Source organism: Leptinotarsa decemlineata, unplaced genomic scaffold, assembly GCF_025532065.1.
Source record: "Leptinotarsa decemlineata unplaced genomic scaffold, Ldec_3_MD MMD2_tig00026299_RagTag_RagTag, whole genome shotgun sequence".
Taxonomy (NCBI): Eukaryota; Metazoa; Arthropoda; class Insecta; order Coleoptera; family Chrysomelidae; genus Leptinotarsa; species Leptinotarsa decemlineata.
Genome location: NW_027412676.1, coordinates 1,488,845 through 1,516,021, shown reverse-complemented (window position 1 = coordinate 1,516,021; position 27,177 = coordinate 1,488,845). Strand labels below are relative to the sequence as shown.

The 27,177-nt window shown below is 33.8% G+C and overlaps 1 protein-coding gene and 1 non-coding gene across 4 annotated transcripts in view; both read left to right on the top strand.

The window, feature by feature from the left end:
* The window catches only part of Sema1a (Semaphorin 1a), a 1,123,890-nt gene that overhangs the window by 1,028,031 nt on the left and 68,682 nt on the right, over window positions 1-27,177 (top strand). For all 3 annotated transcript variants that reach the window (XM_074180678.1, XM_074180676.1, XM_074180677.1), the window contains exons 5-7: window positions 4,657-4,852; window positions 25,356-25,460; window positions 26,417-26,505. In XM_074180678.1, coding sequence (XP_074036779.1) covers window positions 4,657-4,852; window positions 25,356-25,460; window positions 26,417-26,505 — 390 coding nt within the window. The remainder of the gene's footprint in view (window positions 1-4,656; window positions 4,853-25,355; window positions 25,461-26,416; window positions 26,506-27,177) is intronic.
* TRNAG-UCC (transfer RNA glycine (anticodon UCC)) lies at window positions 23,111-23,182 on the top strand. The gene has a single exon. It is a non-coding gene; the product is annotated as a tRNA-Gly (tRNA).

Here is a 27,177-nt window from a genome sequence, read left to right as displayed (position 1 = left end):
TATAGGAAGATCACATCACTTTCATTATTGTTCTGATAAAGGAACGTAACTAAAAACATTATGTTCTATTTTGCAGTGGAAAAGAAAAGTTGAACTATTCTTGTTGTTTGGAAGTTTATTTGAACGTTGTATTACTTACTGCTCACCATGTTTCAAAGTTTATCATGTTATGTGACTGTATTAATCTCACATAAATATCAAGCACACTCGAAGTGTGTTTTCTTTTTCATTCCGGAATGAAATAAACTTACCGCGCGATTTTTTTCACGAAACGAGATGACCAAATCACTCTCGAATGATTAGATACATTTTTTCATCAGTTATTCAAAGAAGAGTGAAGTTTGACATCTTTCAGATATGCAAGATTATCAAAAAATCGAAACGGATTAATTATACTAAACCAGAATGCAATCATTTCAAAGAGTTCCTGTTATTTTCCATTAAAACAATATTTTTTCAATTTCACAATATTTCCCTTGTCTAATCCATATTCACACCTGTGTTGGTTACTGTTATCTCTTCGATATTGGCTGGAACGGGCGCTTGCCAAATAATTATTGATAAATGCACTGTCGATGTCGTCTAGTTGTTTCGATAGTTCTCCATGACATCTCAAATAATTCACGTCTTTCATTGACCTGCTTCTACTTCAAAAGTATTTATGATTTTATCTTGAAAGTGCCAGAGCCTTCCATGGATGTCTGATGAGATCGAAAACATTTATCTCTCCCAGGTTTTCTACACTACAGGATTTGGCAAATGCCTGACGAAAAACAACTACTTTTCTGGCTAATACCACAAAAAAGATAGCATCGCATCAAACAATACAATGCAAGTGCATTGACAAATTCTTTCAAATTGAATTGAAAGGGTATATTTTTAAGAGAGATTAATTTTTGGGAAAGAAAGTTTTTGCCCTTCTACTTCTCCATCTTGATACAAAAAATGTGGGAATATTCCAAAGAAAGGAAGGAATAAATTTCAAAAACTTAACACAAAGATGTGTAGATCATGAAAAGAAGTAACTTTCAGACACAAACTGGAAGTGAAAGCCCTCTCGAAACAGTTATTTTCATATAAACATTGAATTACACGAAAAAAATTCTTTCGAAACAAATACTTTTATATGAACGGTGAATTATAGGAAAAACACTTTTCTCTATTCTGTTTGTATTTCAAACATTCATAATGGAATCGAATCAGATATCGTTGACAGGATTCCTACACAACAGAATTAATGAAAGAAGTAAAATTTCACTTACATGGAATACTGTCATTCTCACTGCTGATCATCCGATGTTTCGCCGTTAGACACTTGCCTTATCGGCTCTTCAGTAGCAAATACGGATAACATTATAAGAAAAAACACTCAATTCGTTCATAATTATAATGGAGAAGTAGAAGAGGCCAAAAACTTCCTTTCCCAAAAATTAATCTCTCCTAAAAATATACCCTTTCACATTAAACAAGATTCCTATGGCTGGGATTTAATCAAATAAGCGAATGAATGTTATTTACGTACTGTCATCGACGACATGGGTTACATGTAAAAGAAAATTTACTTGTTTCATTAATTATATTGTGTAAAAATCCTGTGAATGATACCTGATTTGATTCCATTACGAATGTTGGGAATACAAACGTAATAGAGAAAAGTGTTTTTCGTATAATTCAGCGTTCATATAAAAGTATTTGTTTCGAAAGTATTTTTTTTCGTGTAATTCAATGTTTATATGAAAATAGCGGTTTAGAGCGAACTTTTTTTTCCAGTTTGTGTGTGAAAATTACTTCTTTGCATGATCCACACATCTTTGTATAGAGTTAATTTTTCGAAATTGATCCCTTCCTTTCTTTGGAAGATTCCCATATGTTTTGTATTAAGATGGAGAATGGAAGACCAAAAACTTTCTTTCAACTGAAAATCATGAAAAATCTAATTCATAAGTTGAATCTAAGATAGGAATTAATTTGATTATTCAACCACATACACGAGTTTTCCACAAATTCATAGTGTATATTTTTTGCATAGCAATCATGTTCACGGTATCATTGATCTAGAGAGAATATGCCCATGTACGAGTCACTCTGTTCAATATTCTTCTCGTGCTATTGAAGTTGTTTTTTATTTTCATTCGTGTTCGAAATGTATGTGTTTACATATGTTAGTACAACATGTAGTAAAACAACCGATATCACTCATAACTTCTGTTTACTACGAACGCTCTGCATTGCGATAAACCTACCAAATATATTCCTTAACTAAAACTATGTTTTACAGACAATGCATGACATGTAGTGAATCAGTATTAATTTACCTAATATTGAAATGTAAACGAGCTATTACAAGTGGAGTGATTTAGCTGAAACATTATTTCAATATTGTATACTGTTTTTTTCAGAACTTTTCGAAGTGAACTTTTTAGTTTGCCTTTACTACACTTCAGCAGATTCTCTATTGATTTATCATAATTTTTTCAGATTTTGGAAGGTTATAAACCACAAAAAATGTCATTTAAAGATTATTTCAATATTAGCAAGGTCTATATTCGTGACATATATATTCTTTTCAGTGATAAGTTGAGATTTCCATCAAACATAATACTTCTCTTTGCACATGCGTACTTGATTAACTTGGTATCTTGCAGATCGTCACATCGTGCAAAGTAGAAAATCGATTAATTTTTTCCTTTTGGTTGTAAGAATAAACGCCATGTATGGTGTTTTTGTATTTGTTTTTATCTGCTTTAGTACTTATTTCTGTTGTGCATAATTTATATCTATTGATTTTTTTAATAACAGATAAGAGCAATAGTAATGAAAATGAAATAATGCAATGAAAAAGTATCGATATCGGCAAGGTTCAGCCATCTCAAGATGGTCAAATCAGATTGATAGAACTCTAATATATGCACTCCACGTAACTGAAAAAATACATTTAAAGGAGCATATTTTTTAGAGAGATTGATTTTTGGGAAACAATGGTTTTGGCTTTCTACTTTCACCACATTTTTTTTGTAAAAAGATGGAGAAGTAGAAAGACAAACGTAATCCATTGAACCTCACTGTGGTAACTCAGGAACCTTCTAATGATTAGAACAATAAATTCACAAACATTTGCTATAAGTACTAAATCAATATTGCAGCTCACAGATGAACTCATTAGTGGTAATAAGAGAAATGTTACTCATTACAGAACATTTATATGTGTTTAAGATAGCTGTCAGAAAGTAATTGATAAAACATGATTGTGGTAGTTCAACTGTATTTGCAAGTACAAAAGTAGCACTATATTAAAGGCAAACAAAGGGATTCAAGGAAAATGGTGTCGTATGTGATGACAAATGAACTGATTTGACACCTATTTCATGCATATATCTTTTTGGCATAATGCAATTGATTTTAATAGCTACTTAAAATTTCTCTCAGTGTGATTACGGCTATCCAGCCTATAGCAGACGAATAAGAATCCAAAAGATGTTAGTTCTATTGAAAAACGCCTGGCTGGCTCATCAACACACTTATCAGATTGTGCTCTCTGTGTGTTTTTTATTCGTTTTTTGCTTCTCTACTCTCTTACATCCACTTGAGTATTGATCCCTTTCTCGTCGAACCCGTCCAATCTCTCCATTCTATCGTTTTCGAAGCGTCTGTTTCATTGAACAGATGGGTTGAAGCCATCACATCTCACTTAGGTGAAAGCTGAAATTGTATTCGCTAAATATGGTGAACAGTAATACAACGTTTCAGTAAAAATGATGCCTAAATTCGAAACTAACGTATCATTGTAGGTTACAGTTCACATTAAATATAACCAAATACCTGAATTACTAAACGTTATAATATATTTCCGCAGTGGAGTAATAAATCATTTTCGAATGCCTCTTCCATAGGGGCACATAATGAGTCGATTAAAAAGTTAATTTTAATTAATTTTAAGCTAATTAATTTTAAACATTCATTGTTGTATGATTTGATATAATGATTCTCGAAAGATTTTTTATAGTTGTATGTGTACGGTGACTAACAGAAATATGGAACACTCGCAGTAATAATTGTTTTTTTTGAACAGTCAACAGTCAAGGAGTACAAGAGATTTCAATAAACACCCTTAGTGAGTAGTTAGATTGAGGGTTCACGAATTTGTATCGATTTATTTTGGAAACTTTAGGGGGGATTCATGCACTCTGTCTCAAGTTGTAAGAAATCACAAGCAGTTTAATTTTCGGTACCAATAGTCAGGCATGAACATCTGTTTAAAAAAAATCTGTTTTTCCGTTAATCAGCTGTCGCCCCCATACGAACGACAACTCTCAGAAGTTGAAAAACTTGTGCGAGCTAAGGACTAAAGAGGTCTTACCTTTTAACTTGTGATTCCTAACACGGTTGCAGAATCATCCCAGCTTGAACCAGATAAATTCTCTCGAGAAAAATATCTGGTCGAGGCAGGAATCGAACCCACGGTCTTCCGATCGTGAGTCAGGCGCACTACCACCGCGGCCAATTCCACAACATATTAGATATTACCTGACCTATACGTACTCATTATATTTATATGCAGAATCCTTCAGTTGTAAATAGACAGTTCAAACCATTTATATTATGAGATGAATAATGTTCTCAATACTACAGAATATTGAACGTCGATTGTTGTTTCAGGAAAATTGTCAGAATTATATCAGAATAATGGCGAGGAGTACAACAGGACGACTTCTACTTTGCGGAACGAATGCTTTCAAACCTCTTTGTCGGGATTATATAATTCACACAAAAAACTACACCGTGGAAAAAGAGAAACCTGGCCAAGCGGTGTGTCCGTATGATCCTCATCATAATTCGACGGCAATATATGTTGGTGAGTACTTGATTTTCATTACCACTATTTTTCCTTAACATATTTTTTCAAATGTGAGAAAATTGGTGCAGCGTCATTTAGGTTGACTTTTATTTTTGGAGGTCTGCAAATTGGATTTAAGAAAATGCCTAACCACAGGACTTCTCTGTAGAGAGTGAGTTGTTTAGTGAATGTTTCAAATGAAACCAGTTTTTATGAAATCACCATTTGCGAACTTGTAAGAACATAATCAATAATTGAACTGCTACTATTGCAAAATTTCGGTGTCGTATTGTCTCCAAATATCCTAATTTTTAACAAAAAGGGAGTGGCGAAACACAAATTGTTGAGAGCATACCGATTTTGGGAAGAAATTGTTCAATATTTTTCAGTTCTGTTGCAAGAATAGATTGTTCAAAAATATTTTCTATATTTTTTTTGTATTGAAGTTATCTACTGTACATGGAAAGGGGTATTATTTTCTTGTAACTAACCAATCAAAAACACTAAATTTTCAAAGTGCAACTGTACTCTCAAATATGATGAGTACAGCCTCATGTTGGGCGGCACAATAGCCGGTTGGGTTGGCGTGAGTAGTTTGTTCCACTCATTCATTCTCTGGTCAAACTTTTTTCTCCAGCTCTGAAAAATAAAACGAGGTTTCACTCGATTCGGAATAGCGTGTAGATGTTTTTTTTTTAATGAAGTGCCGCTTGCAAGAATGGCAAAAGTCATAAACAAATAATTGAAACAAATGGTTTGGTTTTTTACAAATCTCTCAAAACCCATTTGACATTTTTAGAATTTGAAAAAGAATTCAAAAAGGGGAGAAATTTTTCCCAAAAAAGTCCTGCCTTCTGGAACTATAGGACTTAACTTTATTATTTTCCCAGAGGGTTGAAAATACGTCATAAAACGGATACTCTTGATTCCGCAAGACACGGCCACTTTGGACCTTAAGGAATGAACAATAATCCACAGTCAAAAAATGTTCATCTTTATTTTCCAGTTTATTATGCATTAATTAATAAACATTTTTTTCTGCACAAACAGGAACATTGCAAGTGTGATAGCTGTCAAATAACAAATCTTTTTTTTTGGAGATAGTTTTGAAAGGTCTCCAACAGATTCACGTTTGAAAAATGAGAGAAATTATTATTTTTCAATTTGTAATCAACAATTTACTTGGTTAAAAAATTAAAAAGCTTCATTGATCATTCAAAATCATTTTTTCAAAATTACTTTAGATCTGTTCTTTTATGATGAGAAGCTACATACATTGTTTTTCAAATTTTATCTACTATTGTTGAAAATTGTTATGAACAAATTTGTTGTTCATCAGATGATTTTCTTTTTTTTTTTGTAGAAACAATCTTTGTGGCAAATTATGATTTTAAAAAGAAATGGTTTCCAGAAAATGACTTTATTAATTAATTTTTCTGTACCACTTGTAATCAATATTAAAGAAGCATTCTTTCAAATCATAATTCATCTTGCTCTTTGATAACAAAAAAAATGTTTTATGTAAATTATTATTGTTTATTCAATGAACAATTTGTTAAAAAACAATTGATGAATTGTTTCTATATATGTTTTCTCTTTCTACATAATGTAACAATAGAAACTATATCATTTCTTGAGAAAAATAATGTATTTATATTTTATATCGATTTTTGTAAATTTTGTTCTCCTTTACTCCATCATTCTCACCTGGTTTTTTATGTTTATACATATAACTTATAAATCTGATACAAAAAAGGGATGAGATAATCTTCTAAAGAAAGGAAGGAAGTAATCAATTTGAAACTCTATACATGAATGTGTAGATCATGCAAAGAAGTAACTTTCAGACAAAAACTGAAAGAAAGTCCTCCTGAAACAGCTACTTTCATATAAACATTGAATTACACGAAAGAAAGTAATTCTTTCGAAACAAATACTTCTATATGAACACTGAATTATATAGAAGATACTTTTCTCTACTCAGTTTGTATTTCAAACATTTGTTGTGGAATAAGAATCAGATATCATTCACATGAGTTCTACTTTGAAAGAATGGTAATAAATTGTACTCACTTAGAACACTGTCACCCTCACTGGTGCTTATGCGGTGCCTATGCGGTGCCTATGCGAAAGTGGCAATTCACGTTGGATTTGAATCGCTGGTGATTAAATTAATTTGGAAAAACGTTATCAGAAAATGTATTCCACATAAACGCAGTTTTCCAGGTGAAAGACTTCTCAAACAATGAAGTTCGAGGTGTACTGAGTTGAACCTCAAAACGATGAGCAGCGACCGTCCGTGGCGTATTTCTGATATGTACCGCTCTTGGTGGATTCGAATGTGCCAAGTCACTTGAAATCTTTCCGTGAAAGTATCTATAAAAGGGGGACAAATCTTCAACCTTTCTTCGATGTTCCAGACCATCATGGTTGCAAGTAATGTTCGCGTCTCCAATCAGGCGGATGGAATCCACCTACTTCAGGGTATGCTTAGGGGCGAGGCTTCATACATGAGAACAATACTCCACAGAAGGAATGATCTGAGCTTTATGAAGCATCAAAAGTTGCTGAGGTGTGTATAGTTTTCTGGTTCGAATTCTCGACTTTGTCTTTTGGACTTCCCAAAAGGCTCTGTAGTGTATGGCTTGTTTTAAAAACCACCTTCATACCTAGTTCCTTGAAAATCTTTCCAAAGTTCCTCGTATATTGGTGGTATGGAACAGAGATGTATTTATCTTGGTTTTTGTCCTTTCTGAAAGTCAAGATTTCGTTCACTCTTAACCTAAACTTCTTCTTCCTTATTATGTCATCTACAATAACCCTCGAGTAACCGTTAGTGGCTAATATTTCCTGTATTGTACGTCTTTCTTTTGTGAATCTATCATGTGTTAGAGGGAAAGTCAAAAGACGATGCACTAAAAAATTCAACCCAGCACGTTTGTGCTGTCCACAGTGATGTGAACTGTCAGGAATATACCTGTACGTGCTTGATTTTTTTCTAAATATATCGTATTCTAACCCTCCATATACGGCTCCTCATTACCAAAACGTCAAAAAATGGTAGTTGTCCCTTATTTTCTAACTCATACGTGAATTTTATTGATGGACATCTATTATTTAAAATGGAAACAAAGTCGTCAATATTCAATTTTTTGGTATCGAATATCGCGAAAATATCATCCACATACCTTAGCCATATCCTAGGAAATATTGGAATCCTATGAAATAGGCAATATTGTGAAATCAATTTTTATATAGTTGAAAATTGTTTTATATAAACATATATTGTAAAATAATAGATAAGGCAAAATTGTAAAATTAATTTAGGTAGGGATACCTGTATGGGTGGTACGCCTGGATGGTTTACCTGTATGGGATACCTATTTAGCATAAATAGGGTTAGCTCGCATTAGTTTCTAGTTTTAATCTTCCTCTTTGAAAATGATCACTTGGTGATCGAAACACGTGTCGAGGTGTTAAAAATAACGATTTGGTGTTGGAAAAAACTCCAGTAATATTCGAGAAAACCGATGCCAATGATCTTCGATAACATTTTCATATAATCAATAGATTAATCAAAGAAGAAGTCCTAACAACCCCTCCCATTTCATTATAAAACGACTTATTCTTACATCACCTTTCATTACAAGTTTAATCATGAATTTATTCAGCGAGCGTGGAAAGCTTCCGTCCGACATTAAAAAAGCTGAATCAAACACAAGCTCACGCAAAATTCATCTCTACATTATGCATTTTTCAATTTAGCTTCCTCAGAGAAAACGAGGAAGCACTCCACATTAACTGGCGTATTTTGTATTCGTGTTCTCAGATGTGGATTTGATTGCGGCCTCTTTAAAAATTCATTCAATTAACGAATCGATGGAAAAGTCTCGGAGAAACTTTTCGACTGGAATGAGTGGAGCAGTCGCATCAGAGGAACTTCAAGGAAATCAATAGTGATATTTCTACCTTTTATCGATATTTTTTGCCACCGCTTTCTGAAGATTGATTTCTGGTGGGCATTCGAGTTGATTGAAACTGTTCGAAGTTTTAGATGGATTTCCTTTGCGCTATTTGTAAGTATTACGTAGAAGTGTGGAAACTTGGTGAAAGGAAAAATGTAGATATCAAAAAAAAAGTATTTTCGAATCTCAAAACCACTACACGTATAGAATTGCCATCTAGTGTAACATACAAGATCCCATGTCGAAATTAAGATTATATTGGGCAAACGAAACGATATTTCTAAACTTATTCTAAAAACACTTTATTGTGTGATTTTCACTAGACAGTTTTACAAAAACGCAACACGTGTTTCGCCATACAATGGCTTCCTCGGGCGTGTCTTAATAACTAATTCTACACATTCAATGCTATATATATATATATATATATATATATATATATATATATATATATATATATACACCTCATTCTACAATTTGAAGTACCTGAATTTCAAGTATCTGGTTCCTGGATCTGGAATTCCTGAATCTATTGATTTCTAAACATTCTAGAAGATTGAGTTTCAAACTCTTCTCTTCTAAATGTAACACATCGTATTCATGATTGAACTCATGTCCTTCTGCTGAAAGGTGGTTTGCAAATGTGGAATTGGTCTTTCTATTTACAAAACTACTTCTATTGTCTTCAATTCTTTGGGAAAATGTTATTCCTGTTTGGCCAATATACAGTTTTGGACAAGAGCCACAAGTCAGCTTATATACTCCTGATCTATCCGACACCGAAGTTTTGTCTTTATTATTTTTAATAAATTTACTTAGATTATATTATTCGTTCTGTAAGCTAGGTTTACGCCTTCTTTCATCAGGAATGTTGCCCGTTTTTTGATGAAAGAAGGCGTAAACGCGTAGCTTACAGAACGAATAATAATCTAAGTAAATTTATTAAAAACAATATCCAGTGGATAGATCAGGAGTATATAAGCTGACTTGTGGCTCTCGTCCAAAACTGTACATTGGCCAAACAGGAAGAACATTTTCCCAAAGAATTAAAGACCATAGAAGTAGTTTTGTAAATAGAAATACCAATTCCACATTTGCAAACCACCTTTTAGCAGAAGGATATGAGTTCAATCATTAATACGATGTGTTACATTTAAAAGAGAAGAGTTTGAAACTCAATTTTTAGAAATCAATAGATTCAGGAATTCAGGTAATTTACTGAATGATCAATTAGAATTGAATGACTCTCCGTTACTAAATATGTTTTCAAATGTGGAAAATGGAACACAAGCTCAGGTAATTCAATTCATTGCAAACTTAGGTAAAAAATCAGGTACTTGAAATTGTAGAATGAGATATATATATATATATATATATATATATATATATATATATATATATATATATATATATATATATATATATATATATATATAACCTGTATAATAAATACTCTTTCATGAAATAGTGACTTTTTTCAATGAAAAATTACTGTACGGCATTAATATAGTCATACACTATGTGATCGTTTACACTTCTGAGAAAAAATTATGGATCTGGAAGAAATACAATACAAAATGCGAAGATTATACAATATGGATAACATTATAAAAAAAACTCCTCTTTCTGTTAAATCTTAAACGGGACCTAAATAAGTAGGTAGGTATTATTTTCAGGACTTTCTGGTGAAAAACACAATAATGCGACGTCACTGAGAAGGCACTAATTTTTTTTAGGAACATGAGTCTGGTAATATTTCCTATTTCAATTCTTTATTCAAACATTTATTTTCCAAAATCAGACAAGAAAGTACTTGGTTAATTTTGACAGTTTTATATTCTATTCACTATCTGCAACCTTACTGAGTATCATAATTTAAAATTTTTTCAAAATCTACCCGTTTTATAACACTCAATGTTCAAATATTCATTTTTCACTTTCTGGCAATAATTTAGTCTGTTCACAAATTCATTTTTCACATTTTGGAATTTTCTAGAGTAATTGTAAGTTATACCATTTTTCTAGTAAATAAATATAATGGAATACCATAATGATTCTACATACATACGAAATGAATAGGTTAGGACCTGTGAATAATAATTTAACAGTGATGGAATAAATATAGAATTATACCTAGAAAATATTTCAGTTGCAGTTGAAACGTTTAGAGATTATATCCAAAGAAGGCCACGGCGAAACGGAAACCAATCAGAACATTGATGCCAGCCGTGAAAGCCTATATTCCTGAATAAATTCGATTTTTTTCAATTATTATTTACAAAAATTGACTTTCGTTTCATTTAAATAAAAATCCGAAAAAACATCATTGCAAAATTATTTCTGACATAAATTATCTTCTGGTATCCAATTAATGCGAAATCTCAAATATACGGCATGAGTAGGGTGAGTTCACCAGTAATTGACCGGTTGAGAGCTTTCTCTCATAAAATAGGTTATAGTTATCAAACCGTCAACTTTTCATACAAATCAAAAATACATTCAAGAAGGACCAAGTTTTAGGCTTCTAATCATGATATACTTCATTCTAGAAAACGTGAAATTTTGTTACAAAAAAAATTGAGAATAACAAAAGTCATGAATCACCAGTAATTGACAAGCTAGAACCACTATTTGACCGCGATTAGATCCAGAGGTTGACCACTTGATGAAATGAAATGAAACACGTTGTTATATTGAATTATTGTAATATTTTCATGGAGAAAGACACATTTGGTTTGAACAAACACTCAAATAAAATTTTGAACAGAAAATTTCAAAAATGTTCAAATGACATCTTTGAGAAATTTATAGTTGATTCGACTTCCGGTTGTAACAACACTTGGGGGTATTCTAGTCTCTTCACAAGTTGCTCGGCATTCACAACACGTATATGGTTTTCAATGATTTTGAAAACATTCTTGATTTTTTCTATCGGTGTGAAAGCATGTACTTCAACTTCACCTGTGTCATAAATACTTCGAACAGAGCAAGCATACTTATGGTAGGTTTTCTGGTATGGTAGGCTGGAAAAGCAACCAGATAAAAGTCACCTACTGCAATATCTTTCTTCACTTTCTTCCCAATGGAGGCTAGTGGTTCATCTTCACTGTCACTGCTGAAATGTTCTGTGATATCATCTAGACTTGATCCACTCTCCTGCCATTCCTCATATTTACTTTCCGAGCTATCTATTGCTTTATTGACTTTTTTTTATTTTCTTTATTTCCTTTCTTTTGAGAGGATTCTCCTTCTCGGGTTTGTTCAAGTTCTCCTCTTGCTTCTTTTGTGTCAAAAGTGCCCTCTCTTGTTTTTCTCTCTCTTTTTCCATTTTGGTATTTTCTTTCTCTTCATGGTACTGCAACCACTTCAATGAAGTTGTTGCATAAGACAGTCTTTCTTTTTTTGTGGATTATTTCTTGTCAGGTGACTCCTCTGGCCAAAAAATATGATCAAGGAAGGCTACACTAACTTTCCTTTTTTGTGACTGTGGTAGCGGTACTGGAGTAACAGGTTTCTTTATATGTATATCCTTGGCACCTTTTTTTCAGTTCTCCACAAACAGCACATAATTCTTAAGCTGACTCATCGCCAACCCGTTCCACCATTTCTGCTTTTTTGAATTCTTCCCGTCTTTTTGTTGGAATGAGTGATTCGAAATATAGAAAATCTGGTACATCAAAGTTGGTCGGCTTGATTCTCTCTATCCGTCAAACCCTGATTCATAGGAGGTTAGAATTCTTGTGGGATCATTTGAAATATCCTCGGCATTTTCTTCTTTCAAATAGGTTCTAATGGACTCATGCCACTCTCGAATCCACTTTTCCGTTACACAAGCTCGTGCTCCATTTATTGATTCAGCATGTATCTGACAAACCTCAGGGTGACGTTTCATAAATGCCGAAAACCATTTTTTCCAGGCATGCCATCACGAAATTTGTGTATACGTTCATCGTCTTTAATGATATCCCTTACAGTTTCACAAAGAGCAGTTTTGTTGATGGGAAATCCTTTTTTAGCACCCGCCAGCAGCCACCTCACCAGAAGTTCTTCCTCATCTTTAGTAAGTATGGTTGAAGGACCCATTGGAAGACCTCCCTTTCAGCTTATTGATCAAAGTGACATGCGGAACCCAATACAGCCTCTCTGATTGCCGAATTTTGCATACATTATTGGTAATGTCGCTCAAAGCCTGTTGTAATTGTGCTTCTGTATATTTCAAAAATCTCTTCTTAGATTCAGCCATTTCATTCTAGAAAATACAATGGTTTCACCCAACCCATATTTCAAAAGAAATAAAATCAAAATGAAATTCCAGTTATTGACCAAAGCTAAAAACCAATAGTTGACCACTACTGTATTGCGGTCAACTACTGGATCCGCTTCGAAATATCTGATTCATTCGAATAAAAACTCATCTTTAACACATACCTAAAGCTATGAAACAGACAGAGATGTGAAAACTTTGATTTCTTTGAAACACCAGTAGTTGGCCAAAGTGGTCAATTACGGGCACTTCATCAGATATTTCATACCAGTTATTAACCACATTAATTTGAATTGAAAAAATACTCATTTCGACAGTAAATATAGTAAGAATGTTTAACTCAATTCATCTGGCAACCAGTACATCAAATATGTTTCCAATAAAACGTTCAACGTGAACGGATGTATCAAGATATGTTAAAGTGGTCTACTCACCATGCTTATTGTCACATCACGTGTTCACTATAGGGCAGAGAGGAAACATGTATAACACGGTAGTGGCCTACTTATCAAATAAGCGAATGGGGAATGTTCCTCAATTTGGGTTATTACAGCAAATGCAAGTTTGAACAAAATAAAGTTGAGTTTAATTCATGAGTTTTTCAAAGTCACTTCGAAAAGTATTCAAATTGAGGTTTCAAATGTTGGATTTTAATTTTTAAAGGGATTTATTTCTAATTCACATATTGGCAACAGCGCCTATATCAAGTTGAAATAATTTATACGTACCTAGATATTCTACTTTGAAAAAAGGAAAATTATCTTTACGAATCAACAATTGAGGCAAAATATAAATTATGGTGCAATACCACCTCCACGAGCCACATAAACAACAGTTGTTTTGTTATTTATTTATATAGAGGAAGATAGGTTAGATGCACAAAATGTCATATGTCACAGAATGTCTTGGAACTTGGAACATAAGTAAACAGAACAGTACGCCTCTGAAATATGTCATCTTTGTTTGTCTCATACAGGTAACAGATTAATTGTCATTTATTAGCTATAACCGATGTTGCCAAATGGTGAAATAGAAACGAATCCCTTTGAATGTTGAATGCATTATTTCATTCCTCTGTTTTAAGTATTTAAATAATTTTTTAAAGAAAAAAGTTGAAATGATGAGTTTAAAATGCGTTGTTTTAGAGCTCTTTTAAGAAAACTACTTGATTTTCGTCAGGAGGAACATTCCCCATTACGTTTAGTGGTGACATCTACAAGAAGAAGGACTAATTTAATGATCAATACAAATGGCAACCATCAGAACGCTGTAGTTTTCTTATTTCTATGTATGAATAAGGAATTGGTCAATTACGGGGTGCTGGTCAACTATCGGTGCCTCAACCCTATTTATTTTTTGTTATTGTTAATGAAAACACCGAAATAACATGAGAAGTGACAACTACCACTTGAATCTCTATTACGAAAATGTACTGTATACATTTTTTATTATTCTTCCATGCTTCAAAAAAGTAAATAGATAACTAACAAATATAATTTTTAGCAAAGAGATTTTTTTAAATTCAATAGATTTGAAAAAAGTCGTTCGTTTTATACTTCGTGATTTCAATAATACGCAAAAATTTTAATAACAACTGAATTCAAAACTATTAGATCTCAATTTTGAAAACAAAAAAATCAAATTGCTGCAAGATATCAAATAGCCTTGCCACCAAAAAATCATACATTTCTTAGAGCTGATCATTGATATTATTCAAAATGAACCAAAATACTTCTAACGACTTCATTTTAGATGTCTGATAATATTCTGGAATCAATTCCGTACAAGAACAAATGACATAAATGTGTAGAAATCCAAATAAAACTATCCCCGATCATTTGAAGATTTTTTTGTGAAAATAGTTCTCACAGTAGTGAACGGTATGATGAATTTCTCTCATTTCTCTCTGAATATAAAATTAATACTCAAAATAATTCTCGATTTGGGAGAACATCTAAGCAAGAGGTCTAAGAATTCTTGGTCTCATTGAAATCTATTACTTATGGTTCTGAATTAGCATTGAAATGTTACTTCATTCCATATTACAGGTTATAGAACACAAATTCAATACCCGTATTAATTTTAGTTTATTCCCTACAACCTAAAAACAATCTCACGTTCTACCTCTGTGTAAAGTCAACGATCTCCAGAATTTCAGAGATCTCTGCCCTATAGATGATACTCACAAATCGATCGACAGCAATGAACTTTGTATTCTCGTATTATTAGAATATCACAAAGCTTTCGACAGAATATGTCATCAGCTTTTAGTTGTCTCATTGAGATATCTTGGATTCGCGCACTCTTCTGCCGGTCTGATTGATAACTATTTGAACAGCCGAACCCAATGTGTCATTTTGAATAACCAGCCTTCAAATTTTCTTGGAGTATTTGCTGGTGTCCCCCAAGGATCTATCCTTCGCCCTGCATTATTCGTGATATATACGTCACAATTTCCCATATGTCTTCAGTATACTAAAATTCATAGTTACGCAGATGACACTCAAATCCATATGCAATTTCCTTGAAAGTTCACAGGCAATAGCTTGTCAACAAATCAAGCAAGACCTGAATTCGTTATTAACCACCTCTGAAAATACTGTCTAATAGTCAGTCTGTCTGAGCATCATAAAAATCTTGGTCTCACAATAGATCAGTCTCTCAGATTTTTACCTCATATTGCGCTAATTCTAAAAGTGGGATATTGCAACTTGAAAATGATATACTCGAATAGAAAAATTCTCAGTAGAAAGAAATTACTGTGTGATGCCTTGGTATTATCTCAAGCAAACTGTCAACTAGCAAACTATCAATGGAATATAAAGGCGACAACCTATTATTCATCATTTGAGTAGTCTAGGATGACTGAATATGGAGACCCGAAGAATATTCCATTCTTGCATTTCATAGAAGTTTTCTACTTTCTCCATAATAATGGAGAAGTTGTTCCCAAAATATGTTTTCGTATGCATACTGGGATACTGTAATAAATTATTTCAAAAACTGTTTCTTTCAAAAGAGTTCAACTCAAAAACTATTTGAAATTTGTGTAAACTGTGTATCCTCTGGTAAGATCTGACACCCACGTAATAATTCCTTGATGAAAGTATGGAATAATATAATATTTATGGACATCTATTAAGACCAACTGCAAAAAAAAATTAAGTTAGAGGATTTCTAGTTATTTCAGCAACATTTTGAAGGATTTTTATTGAAATCAAGGTTTCTAACAACAAACAGTGTCGAATTGAAAACTCTTTTTCGTTCCATTTCAAAGACGCTCTAAAGAAAATTTCATCGAATTCAAATTGGTTGACCATATTATATTCTGTAAGAAATATGCACGGAAGCATTCTCCTTACATACCAAGTTCTCTATTCTTGTCGTATCGTCTGCCGTTCCGAAGTCCTAGACTTTCTTTGAAGTTCTTTTGGCGTGAACGTGACGCCCGCGACACATCCCTTTTCTATCTTTGGTAACTGAATTAAGGCCGTTAGAATTTTCTAAACCTAGTTCGTTATCCAAAAGTCGATAATTGTCCTGTCAGCGAATGCCAATAACATGAATAAATGGTGTAGAAAGCAAAATTGGGCGAAGTACCATGAACAACATATTGAAAGTACTAGGGAAGTTTCAGGGAAGGGTGTCTTAAGATTCTCTTTTCACATATTTCGCAAATAACTCAAAAACTGCGATATTTATGGAAACATGTTCAGGTACTGAATTAATCTACATAAAATTCTGTACAGGAAAGGCTCCACAGACTTTTTGGTTAGGATAATAATCAAGGACATATGGAGGGGAAGAAATGGAAAATATTTCAAAATATAATTTCATATAGAAAACATATTTAGAGGTCTTTTTCATCTACATCGTCGTCGTCAGGGCACCATTGGTGCAGTTTCAGAGGCAGACACCACAAACCACAGAGCTAGCATTACCTGCTTCTATCAGCTGCACCCTAATCCCAGTGTAGGGATTGACAAGGTGTGGGTGACAAAGTTTTCTGGTGGGAGTCGTTGGTGGACATAAGGAATACAGCTCCCGTAGCCCAACACATTTGTTTGGGAGTTGCTCCTCCGAAGACATTGTTCCTCAGCATATTACAATCTCTTTTGTCTCGATGCGCTTGGAATATGGCCACGACTAGATTCTCTTCAGACCTCTCTATAATCTCCTCCGGTGACAATGAGGCATTTAGAAATTTCGAGAAGATTTCTCTCATAAAGCTAGGCCTCGCAGTGAACATTTTAATCATTGCGCTTTTAGTTTTTCCATACATTGTGGAGGTTGTGTCGAATCCATAAAAACTCTAGAGAAGGGTAGGCTATTGATAGCTGCGAACAGAGAACCAATTGGTGGTTTTGCCAATCCCAGTAGGGAGACTACCAAGTTCCCATTTATTCTAATGCGCAAGTGCTTTTTCTAAGGCAAACCTGCAGCAAAAAAAATTCTATACTTTCCAGAAAGTTGAGTTCCAAACGTTTCCTCTGAAAATGAAGGGTTTTAATTTCTTGCTTGGACTTATGCCGTTCATAATATTCTTCTTGTTTAATACAATCGGAAATGATCCGCACGACATCTACTATTTGAATCATTATTTAAATTCGTTTTCTAACCACAAAAGTCGATTTATTTTGCTCTCTTCCATTTTGCTTACTTCATATCTCTTCAAGTATTTATCATAACGAAAAAACAAATGGAACCTTTTTTGCAAATAATTTTTTGAAAATATTTCCTCTACCTCTCGTTGTTTTAGTATATTGCCCAGGGCACTTTCCCCTTCATTTGTAGCAATTTTGGTTTTTTTACGCTATAAGGTCTAGATGTCGAAAGGTTTGCTTTTTCTAATGAAGCCAACAAAACTTGAAAACTTCTAGAATATTTTTTCACACTCTGTTCATCATCTTCCATCTAATTCTTCAGGTATCTCATGAGATCATCATTATTGAAACTTTCTTGGAATTTGATAATGTGGAGACATGGAAATTGAGCATACTATATAGCTAAGTTGATATAATGAGCTGCATATCATCAGAAACTGCTTGACAGGTCAGTAACAAATTTTGGAAACAGAGTAAAACTAACTGTGATATAAACAGAACTTAGTTTCCATTCGTAGTTCAGCCGAGCACCACTGCCGAGACCTACACCGCTCGCACCACACGAATACTTCGTGTTTGGAGTCTAGTTTCATTTTTTTCCTTGTGGTAGAAACTACTGAGAAAGATGAGGGTCCAATCTCGTTTTTCGTTCGATGTCGAAGCTTTGCTATGCCACGGGCCGCCTTGTGGTGCCTCGTTTATCCTTGATATTCATGAATTGAGTCTTGGGTCGATATCATGTATGACATTTTCTTAAGGGGAGATGCCATCGCCTTCACTACAACAAGTGTTAGAATTTGAAAAACACATACCTGGCATTGTAGCCTATGAACGCCATAAATGTCAACGATAATAAAGTAACAAGATGATTTTTTCCAAGTTATAAATATTTCAGAAATTGATTCTTTTCGCTGGCAGTTGCAGCTCTAAAACGCATTTAAATATTGTGGGAGGGTAAACCGCTTCGTTACCTAACGCATAATGGCGCCAGTTTGTCTGACTTCCTTTCTCTCACGCATACGTCAGCGAAAGGCAGGCTCCTCCTCTGTCGTCAGGCAGACTGTTTAGTGTGCGTTAGAGATATACTGTTGACAGTATTATAAAAATCTAACCAGCAAGCACGTAATATTTTTTCATTATGTGAAGCTTGCCTTTAAAATGATGATACTGATTTTGTGTATGTACATTATTAGTATCATTCTTTAATCCTACCTGGCTCATGTACATACAGAAAATAGCAAATAAAAGATTTTATTAATAAATAATTTTTTTTTAAATTAACATATTATTACACATGAAATTGAAGTAATAACATAACCTTTACTCAAGTTGAACAAGTTCAATATCAAGTGGTTAAACTTAGATTAGTTGTTCTGTCGGGCATCCCGAGATACACACGTTTTCTCATCCATGTTTCAACCATGAATGGCCTTCATGAAAAGCGACAAAGTAACGGGGTTTAGAAACATCGCTGATACCACACGCAGCTTCGAAATTCTCAGAGAGTTTCAGTCTTACAATTCAATTCTGATATGCCAAATTAGTGTGTCACCTGATGACACCTTTTCTGCATCCCAGACTGACAAATGAGTTTAACATACACGTTCCTCAATTAATAATAGATCAGGTGAAATTGGATTTTTCAGTAAGAGATTTCACGTTCAACTTGTTGAGGATGCTGCAGACAGGATGAGAAATTGAGTTCGAGTCGAAATTGGATTTTCGAACGGAAATTGGGATAGTGGGGAATAGACCGAATTTCGAGTGAGGAGTTGAAACAATAGATATTCGTGAATAAAGGTATCAGTTTGCTGAAAGTTAATACTTTGACCTTTGTGAATATCTGACCAGTTGGGCAGAAACTAATGAACAGGTTATTAGACATTGGAATATTATAAGACATTATATAGGTCTATTCAAATTCGTATTGGCAAAGTTGCGTATTTTAGAGACCTATTCAATGATGTAAAACAATCGAATATAGCTCTTTTGGTTCTGGAGATATACAGGAAAAACCAAAAAATCCCAAATTATGTTTTGTCTATATCTTCTTTATTCGCAGACATATTGAAAATCTGTCCACATTTTGCTAGTGGCACTTGATGTGGTCTATCAGAATATGTCCATGAATCTTTTATAGGTTGTCATTTGACTTGGGCCAACCCCATCATTGAATTTTCAAATACGGACCTGTATTTTTTGTTGTAGTTTTTGGATCGTAGACGTTCACTTCATACTGAAAAATTTTATTTTATTTTATATTTAAAATGAAAATATTTAAATATATATGTCCAAATAAGTGATAACCACATTCACTGAACCTCAGTAAATATTTCCTGAGCAGCCAGTTTATCGATTTGCAGATTTTTTTGGAAAATTGTGTACAGAGTGCGCACTTCAAGATTGAAGTAAAGTTTTCCAGATACATCATATTCATGAAAAATATTCGAATAGGTTAATTCAATTTGCGCTGTTATCAAAAAATTTACTTTTCACATATAGTTAGTGGGCATAGATACTTGAAGACTGGCTATAAGTCAAATCATCTAAAAGAACGATTCGTTCAGGCCAGTCTCAACTCCCTACATTGTAGGTTAATGGACTGACCCTATCATTAAACAACTATTCCCCTGGCCAATACCACGAAGGGCGTTGGATTATATCCGACAGGTTTCAGTGCAGGATTCTTCACTGAAGTTATTCCTGCATATGCTGTTGGCGATACAACTGCTGCAATAGACGAGCGAGTGGCCAAAGAGCCCAAAACAAAGAGTGAGTGTGTTCCAATAATTGAAAATCTATTGCGGCAGTTGTATCGCCAACAGCATATGTAGGAATAACTTCAGTGAAGAATCCTGCACTGAAACTTGTCGGATATAATTCAACACCCTTCGTGGTATTAGCCATTATTAGTTGTTTAATGGTAAGTGTCAGTCAATTAACCTACAGGGTAGGGAGTTGAAACTGGTCTGAACGAATTGTTCTTTTAGATGATTTGAAAAATATTCACATGTCAGACAACCTGTATATTATCGAGTTTTTCAAATCTCCTGTAGATTCTCATTTCAGATATGTATTACATTCATATGTGGAGAAATATCAGAAATAAATCAATCTATTTTTAGTAAATTCTGCTACTCATTCGAGTTGTAATTTTCATTATTATATTCATCACTAGAAATCCAACCGGCGTCGCATGAAAAGCAAATATATATGTCTATATTTTTCTACCTTTGAAGAAGTTTTCCGTTTTTAGCGGAGAGACGTGCTTTTGAAGATATGAGGGCTAGCAGTTTCGCTCTCCTGTTAGTTCTAGAACAGCCTAGAAATTTTAAGAGTATTCGTAACAATCTGGAATGTTGTGAAGTGTTTGGTAAAAGTCTGGAATGATCGGAAAAGTTCCGGAATATCCCAAAATATTGTAGGGGCTCCCGTTTTTACCTTGAGGGCATGCTTCTGAAGATATGATGGCTGGAAGTGTCACCAATCAAAAAGTTCCAAATCATTCCAGAACATTCGAGAGTATTCGAAGGCATACCACAACATTCTAGTAGGTACTTACCGAAATATTCTGGAATATGAATAATCTGAAACTTGCAGGAACACCTCATATAATTGTCGAACGATTAAGGGAGTTAACGTAATACGTGAGAAACAGTAGGTAAACTAATTTTACGTAACGACCTCTGAATAACCAAGGAGCTCCAAATATAGTTGTCAGTACATCGGTTCTGTTCCCTCTATACATTTCTAGAACAGAACATTCTATGGTATTCAGTAACATTCCACAATATTCCGGAACATTGTCAAATGTTTGACAATAATCTGGGAATATCTCAGATCATTCGAAACGTTCAAGAACAGTCTAGAATGCTGGGGAATGTTGCGAAACATTCTGGCACTCTTGTAGTGACATATTTTGCTGGCCATTTTTTTGTTCGGCGTTAAGATTGGGAATGTTTTGTTCACATAATTAGACACTAGCCAAAAATTATGCGGTACCTACTGCACCATTTTGTTGAAACCTCATTCGATGAATCGTAGTTATGAAGATTGTAGCAACTTCAAATATTTTTCGCCACTCAATGAATATTCGATACAAAAGTGGTCTAAGTATTGAGGTCCCAACTTTTGGATATATACCTACATTTTCTAATACGGATACTCAGGATTCCAGTATCGGAAATTTTTGTTTGAAAGTGGTTGACAATGTTTCATGATAAATTTCACTAGTTCAGACTTCTATTGTCTAATATGATTTTAATATGCATTGAAATCTCTGAAAGAACAAAAAAAATTAAAAGGAATAGGTAAAAATATCAAGCAATAAAACGTGAAATGAAATTACAATATACGATTCAGTTTTTTGAAAAATAATTTTCTTTTTCCATTTGGAAAAATGATGTTTTCGCTGTGTGATTCAATGTTCATGTTCAATGGATGAATAGATGGATTTTTTCTACCGGGTAATATTTAAAAGAATAGGTTTTTATTAAAACATCAATGTTTTCTTACTTCCTTTGAAAGTCTCCGTATCTTCATGTAATTGAAGAGAAGTGAGGAACCAAAAATATTTTGTCTGTTCTTCATATTGCTAAAGATGACGTGAGCGGGAAGTTGAGCAACTTGTCAAAACGAACCACTGTCAACAATCTCGATGAAATACAAACATAAGGACTCACTTAATTTAGAATTAATACTTATTTGTCAAGTACATCAATTCCTTCATATCAACGCCATAAAAAACTAAATTTTATACAGCTACGGACCTATTTTGGAAGCAATAAATCACATTTCAGAGTGTTTCAATCAAATAATTTGGACTTCATCGAGTCAAATCTGTATTCAATGAAAATAAAGTCAGACATGCAACCCGACCCCATATTTATCAATTATGAATTGATTGTAAACGGAAGATTTGGGTTCGCTTTACATAATGGGTTTTATATATCACGATTCCTTTGAGTAAATGTATGATCAATTGGCTCCAGTCACGAGAAAAGAATGATAATTTATTTGGCAAACGGTGAAATGTTAGTCCTTTGCTCAACTCCGTCGCATATTTGTTGATTAGAAGGAGAAATTAATTTTACCATATCCATTATTAATTTTTCACTGATACTTTCACTATTGAGTTATTGAAGATATAAAATTAAATTGTAAATTCGTTTTTGTTTTGTTTCTGCAAACCATTTTATGACCATTACTCGTTGTGATGATAATTATAACAGTGAAAATGTATTTGGATTCATGTGCCCTAGCAGACACAGTGAGCCTTCTACATTTTTGTCCTCATAGATTTCTGCCTTATTATTATCAGGGTGATTTCAAACTCGGGACATTTTAGTAAATATAACCAAAAGATACTATAATTTTTTTATATAATTATTCATTTGAAAGTTGCACAAATGCATCAGCAATATTTCGAACTGATTCTTTACGGGCGATGGTGGTGTAATGGTCAGCATAGTTGCCTTCCAAGCAGTTGATCCGGGTTCGATTCCCGGCCATCGCACTTTTTTTATTCCTACGAAAACAGAATATAATATTCAAATCATATTATTTAGTTGAAAATATTTGATATAATTTGTTACCCGGTTTCTAAACTGATTGAAGTCTCTATAACTTTTTTGTTTCTCCATTAATTTGATTTCTACCTAGACATTTTTTTTGGAAAAATGTTCTTCGCAGTATTTTTTCAGAAAATGAGAAGTTTATAATGAAATGGACAGCTGAATCCAAAAGTGTGTAGAATTACTGGGTATTCTATTCGAAATCTGAAAGTGAATGTAATCTTTTGTAAAACTGGAAATGCCCCAAAAATTTTTTTATTCAATCAATCCAAATCGCGATACCATTTAAACCACCAATATTCCACTTTGATACCTGAATTAGTTTACACTCGGTATTAATTTGGTATTTGAATTTTTCCACGGGTAAATATAAAGTCGGCAATCATCTAGATTCTTTAAAATTCTATCAATTTCATCATTTCATCTCATAATACATACAAAATATGTTAAATGAATTCCAAGGGCTCTGAAACGACTCAATCTCTATTTAAAACTGTGATTGTCACACTCGCTTGGGGATGAGAAAGTGGCGGAATTAAAAATACCGGAAAAAAGGTTCCGCTTCAACAAATAAATCTATGAATCCTTATGTGGAAAAAAATCATAACATGCTCAACGAACTTACCTACCATTCTAAAGAGTTCTGTTGAAATTCTATTGAAAAAAATATATTTCGTTAACCAGCTATCGCATCCCTACGAACGACAACTCTTAAAAGTCGAAACTTGTGCGAGCTAAGGACTAACGAGGTCTTTTAACGTGTCATTCCTAACAGGGATTGGAGGATAGCAAGTGAAAATCGAGCGTTCAGCCTGCGGCTTGAACTATCGACTCTCACATTGGCCGATTGACCGAGTGAACAAAATCACCCACGTCGAACCGCCCGGCTCCCGACCGACCAATAGCGTATAGTACTTTCAAATCTCAAATAAACAGTATTTGTCGGATTTTTAACGTGAAACATTGGGAAACATTTACTCGACTGTACGTTTTTCTAAAAACTGCGTATGATTCAATATTTTCATAAGATTAACAAATACCTTACGATAAAACTCTATACAGAATAAAATTCAAAAACTGCTATGTGAAGCTGTACCAAAATTTTGAAATTGGAGACATTTTCATTTGTCGTATTTATTTACTTTTTTTCATTACACAAAAATGTAACGGTAGAAGATTCAGCATTTCGTCTGAAGCAATTGTTCCTGTGTGAAATGATCAATCGATCATTTTTTATTTCAACCTCCATGTTTTTCCAAATATTTTGGGACATACTGGGTTGCCACTGTAGCTTCAGAGGAAATTCTGTTATTGTTACTGTTTCAAATCAATTTCTGGTCGCTAATAACACCTAGGCATTTGTTTTTTTTAGTAAACTGAATTCCATTAGTTTGGGTTTCTCTTGGTAAATAAAACTTGCACTGTTTTGCTAGTATTCCTTCACATTCCAACTTTGGATCAAATTTAGAACATTTTGTAGAAGTCCTGAAATAACCTCTTCATGCTTTCGCCACATGGTGATGACTAGTTCATCGCCATCAATTTGAGTCGTTGAACCCTGATAGGTATCAGATTGTCGACACCAGCAACCATACAAAAGCAATGATAGTTTTTCCACGGTTTTTCTCATTGAAAAATATGATTTTTCATCCATCTACTGGACCAGTTATGGAGGAAGGAGAACGAAAAAGTGAATCTCCCGCTTTATCTGCTTGATTCATGATCCGTCATTATAATTTAAATTAGTAATATTTCACAGAATGAGATTTTTTCTTTGATACAAATTGTGAAATGAGGTAATTACTCTCTCAAAAAATCAAAACGCTGATGGGTTAATAATCGTCATTCCCCTACTTTAAAATATAAGCCACAAAGTAACCCATTTAGAGATAATGAAATTTTCTACTGGATATGCATCCTCCTTCACAAACATTAAAGAATATTTCCATTTGAATGATAATAATCCGCAAAGGAAAACTGACATGGCCCCTTTCCTTTATTCGCAGTTGAATCGTACTGGTATGAATGCGAACGATCAAAAAAGTCCTCGAAACCGATATCTCCTCGAATCGAGATGACCGAGAATACAAAGAACGCTCTATTCTTTTGTTTCAGACGGAGACCTGTACACTGGCACGGTAGCTGATTTCAGCGGAATGGACCCCATTATCTACAGGGAACCGCTACAGACGGAACAATACGATTCGATGAGTCTCAACGGTGAGTTTTTTATGTCTTGCGGAATTGTCGTTCGAGAACTAAAAATAGTTGGCGTTCATTTTTTTTTGTTACGGGTCTTTCCGAGCATTTTATTGCGTGCTATCGAACGGATTTACGAAAGTGATGTTGATTTTTCATGGAGATTTTCAATGTTTCTGTATGTACACTATGTACAGGTATCAAATAATCACATATGTCTAAGGGGATACAAAAAAATAGAGGAATTACTTTTGTTCGACTACATATAGCCAGAATTACGTTGGTCCATTTTGAATACCATCAAGTCAATTTGCTGCTTTGCCCTTCTAGATCTCAGGATTTTTCATCCATTGAAGACATCTGGAACATTATGGGAAGAAGATTATTTAGTTCACATCATTTCGGCATTAGGTGTAAGTAATTTGGAATGAAATACATCAGAAAGAAATAAATCATCTCATTAGGAGTATGCCCAGACGTGTTTCTAGGTGCATAAGTCTTCGTGGGGGTCCAACACATTATTAACGTTTTACAAAAAGTTGTAATAAATTCATTATTATTAGCTGTTCTTTTTTCTCACTTAGTCCATCTCAACACATAATTAGCGGTGCATTAAATTGTACGCCCGTCTGGACCGGATCTTATGATAAAATTCCCCAAGATTGTAAATGCCACAACAAGAGGCACTTATCGTCGAGTTTTTTTCAGAAATTGATCAATTGTCAACATTTTGAATTTTTTGTACCTTTCACTTTCTCTTTTCGAAAATGTATGCCATTGAGGTACAATATCGTTTTAATGAGATCAAAGTGTTAATGATTTCTAGACATTTGATGATTATATTTCGCGCCCCGATACGTTCATTTAAAAAAATATTAAATTTATTATTTTTCTTGAAGTTCCTACGAAATAGTATTTTCATCAGTATGCAGTTGACTGGTTCGATACCAAGTTGATTAATGCCTTTTTCTCCGCAGCTCCCGATTTTGTCGGATCCATGACCCAGGGGGACTTCGTTTACTTCTTCTTCAGGGAAACGGCCGTCGAATACATCAATTGCGGGAAGGTACGTTATCCTGTCAAGTTGAGAATAATAGTGCCAATAGCCCGGGAAAATGAGGTTCAAAATCGATCAATAACAGAACAAAGAAAATTTTGAGTCTTCATTGTTGTGAAACAACACTAATGATGAAAAAATATCGGCAACCATTTGATTGAAATAGAATCAACATAATTATAAAATGTTATCACAACCAAATAACTAGGATGCCCATTTAGATTTTCCGGAAAAAAAATCAGGTGACAGAATGAATGGAACATTGTTATTTATATATTCGAAAAATGCTGTGAAAGCAAAGTATTTAATTTAAACACATCAATTATTTCATAAAAGGAAAGTTATCAAAGAAATATGGGGCTTACTAAATATATACAGTTTGGGTATAGTTCAAGTAAACGATATAGTGCAACTTACCTTCCGACAGCTCCCCTTCAATAATATAGTTAGGGAGCTAACTAATTTCGTTATTCAGTAATGATTTCTGATTATATAGGTCAGTGGGAAAGTAGGGATTGTATATATATATATATATATATATATATATATATATATATATATATATATATATATATCAAAAGGAGGAAATTCGTGGACATGACACTCAAAAAATATGGAGGCAAACCGCGGACACGTGTTTCTGGCTATTGGCCTCATCAGCGCGGTGCAGCCAATTGCAAA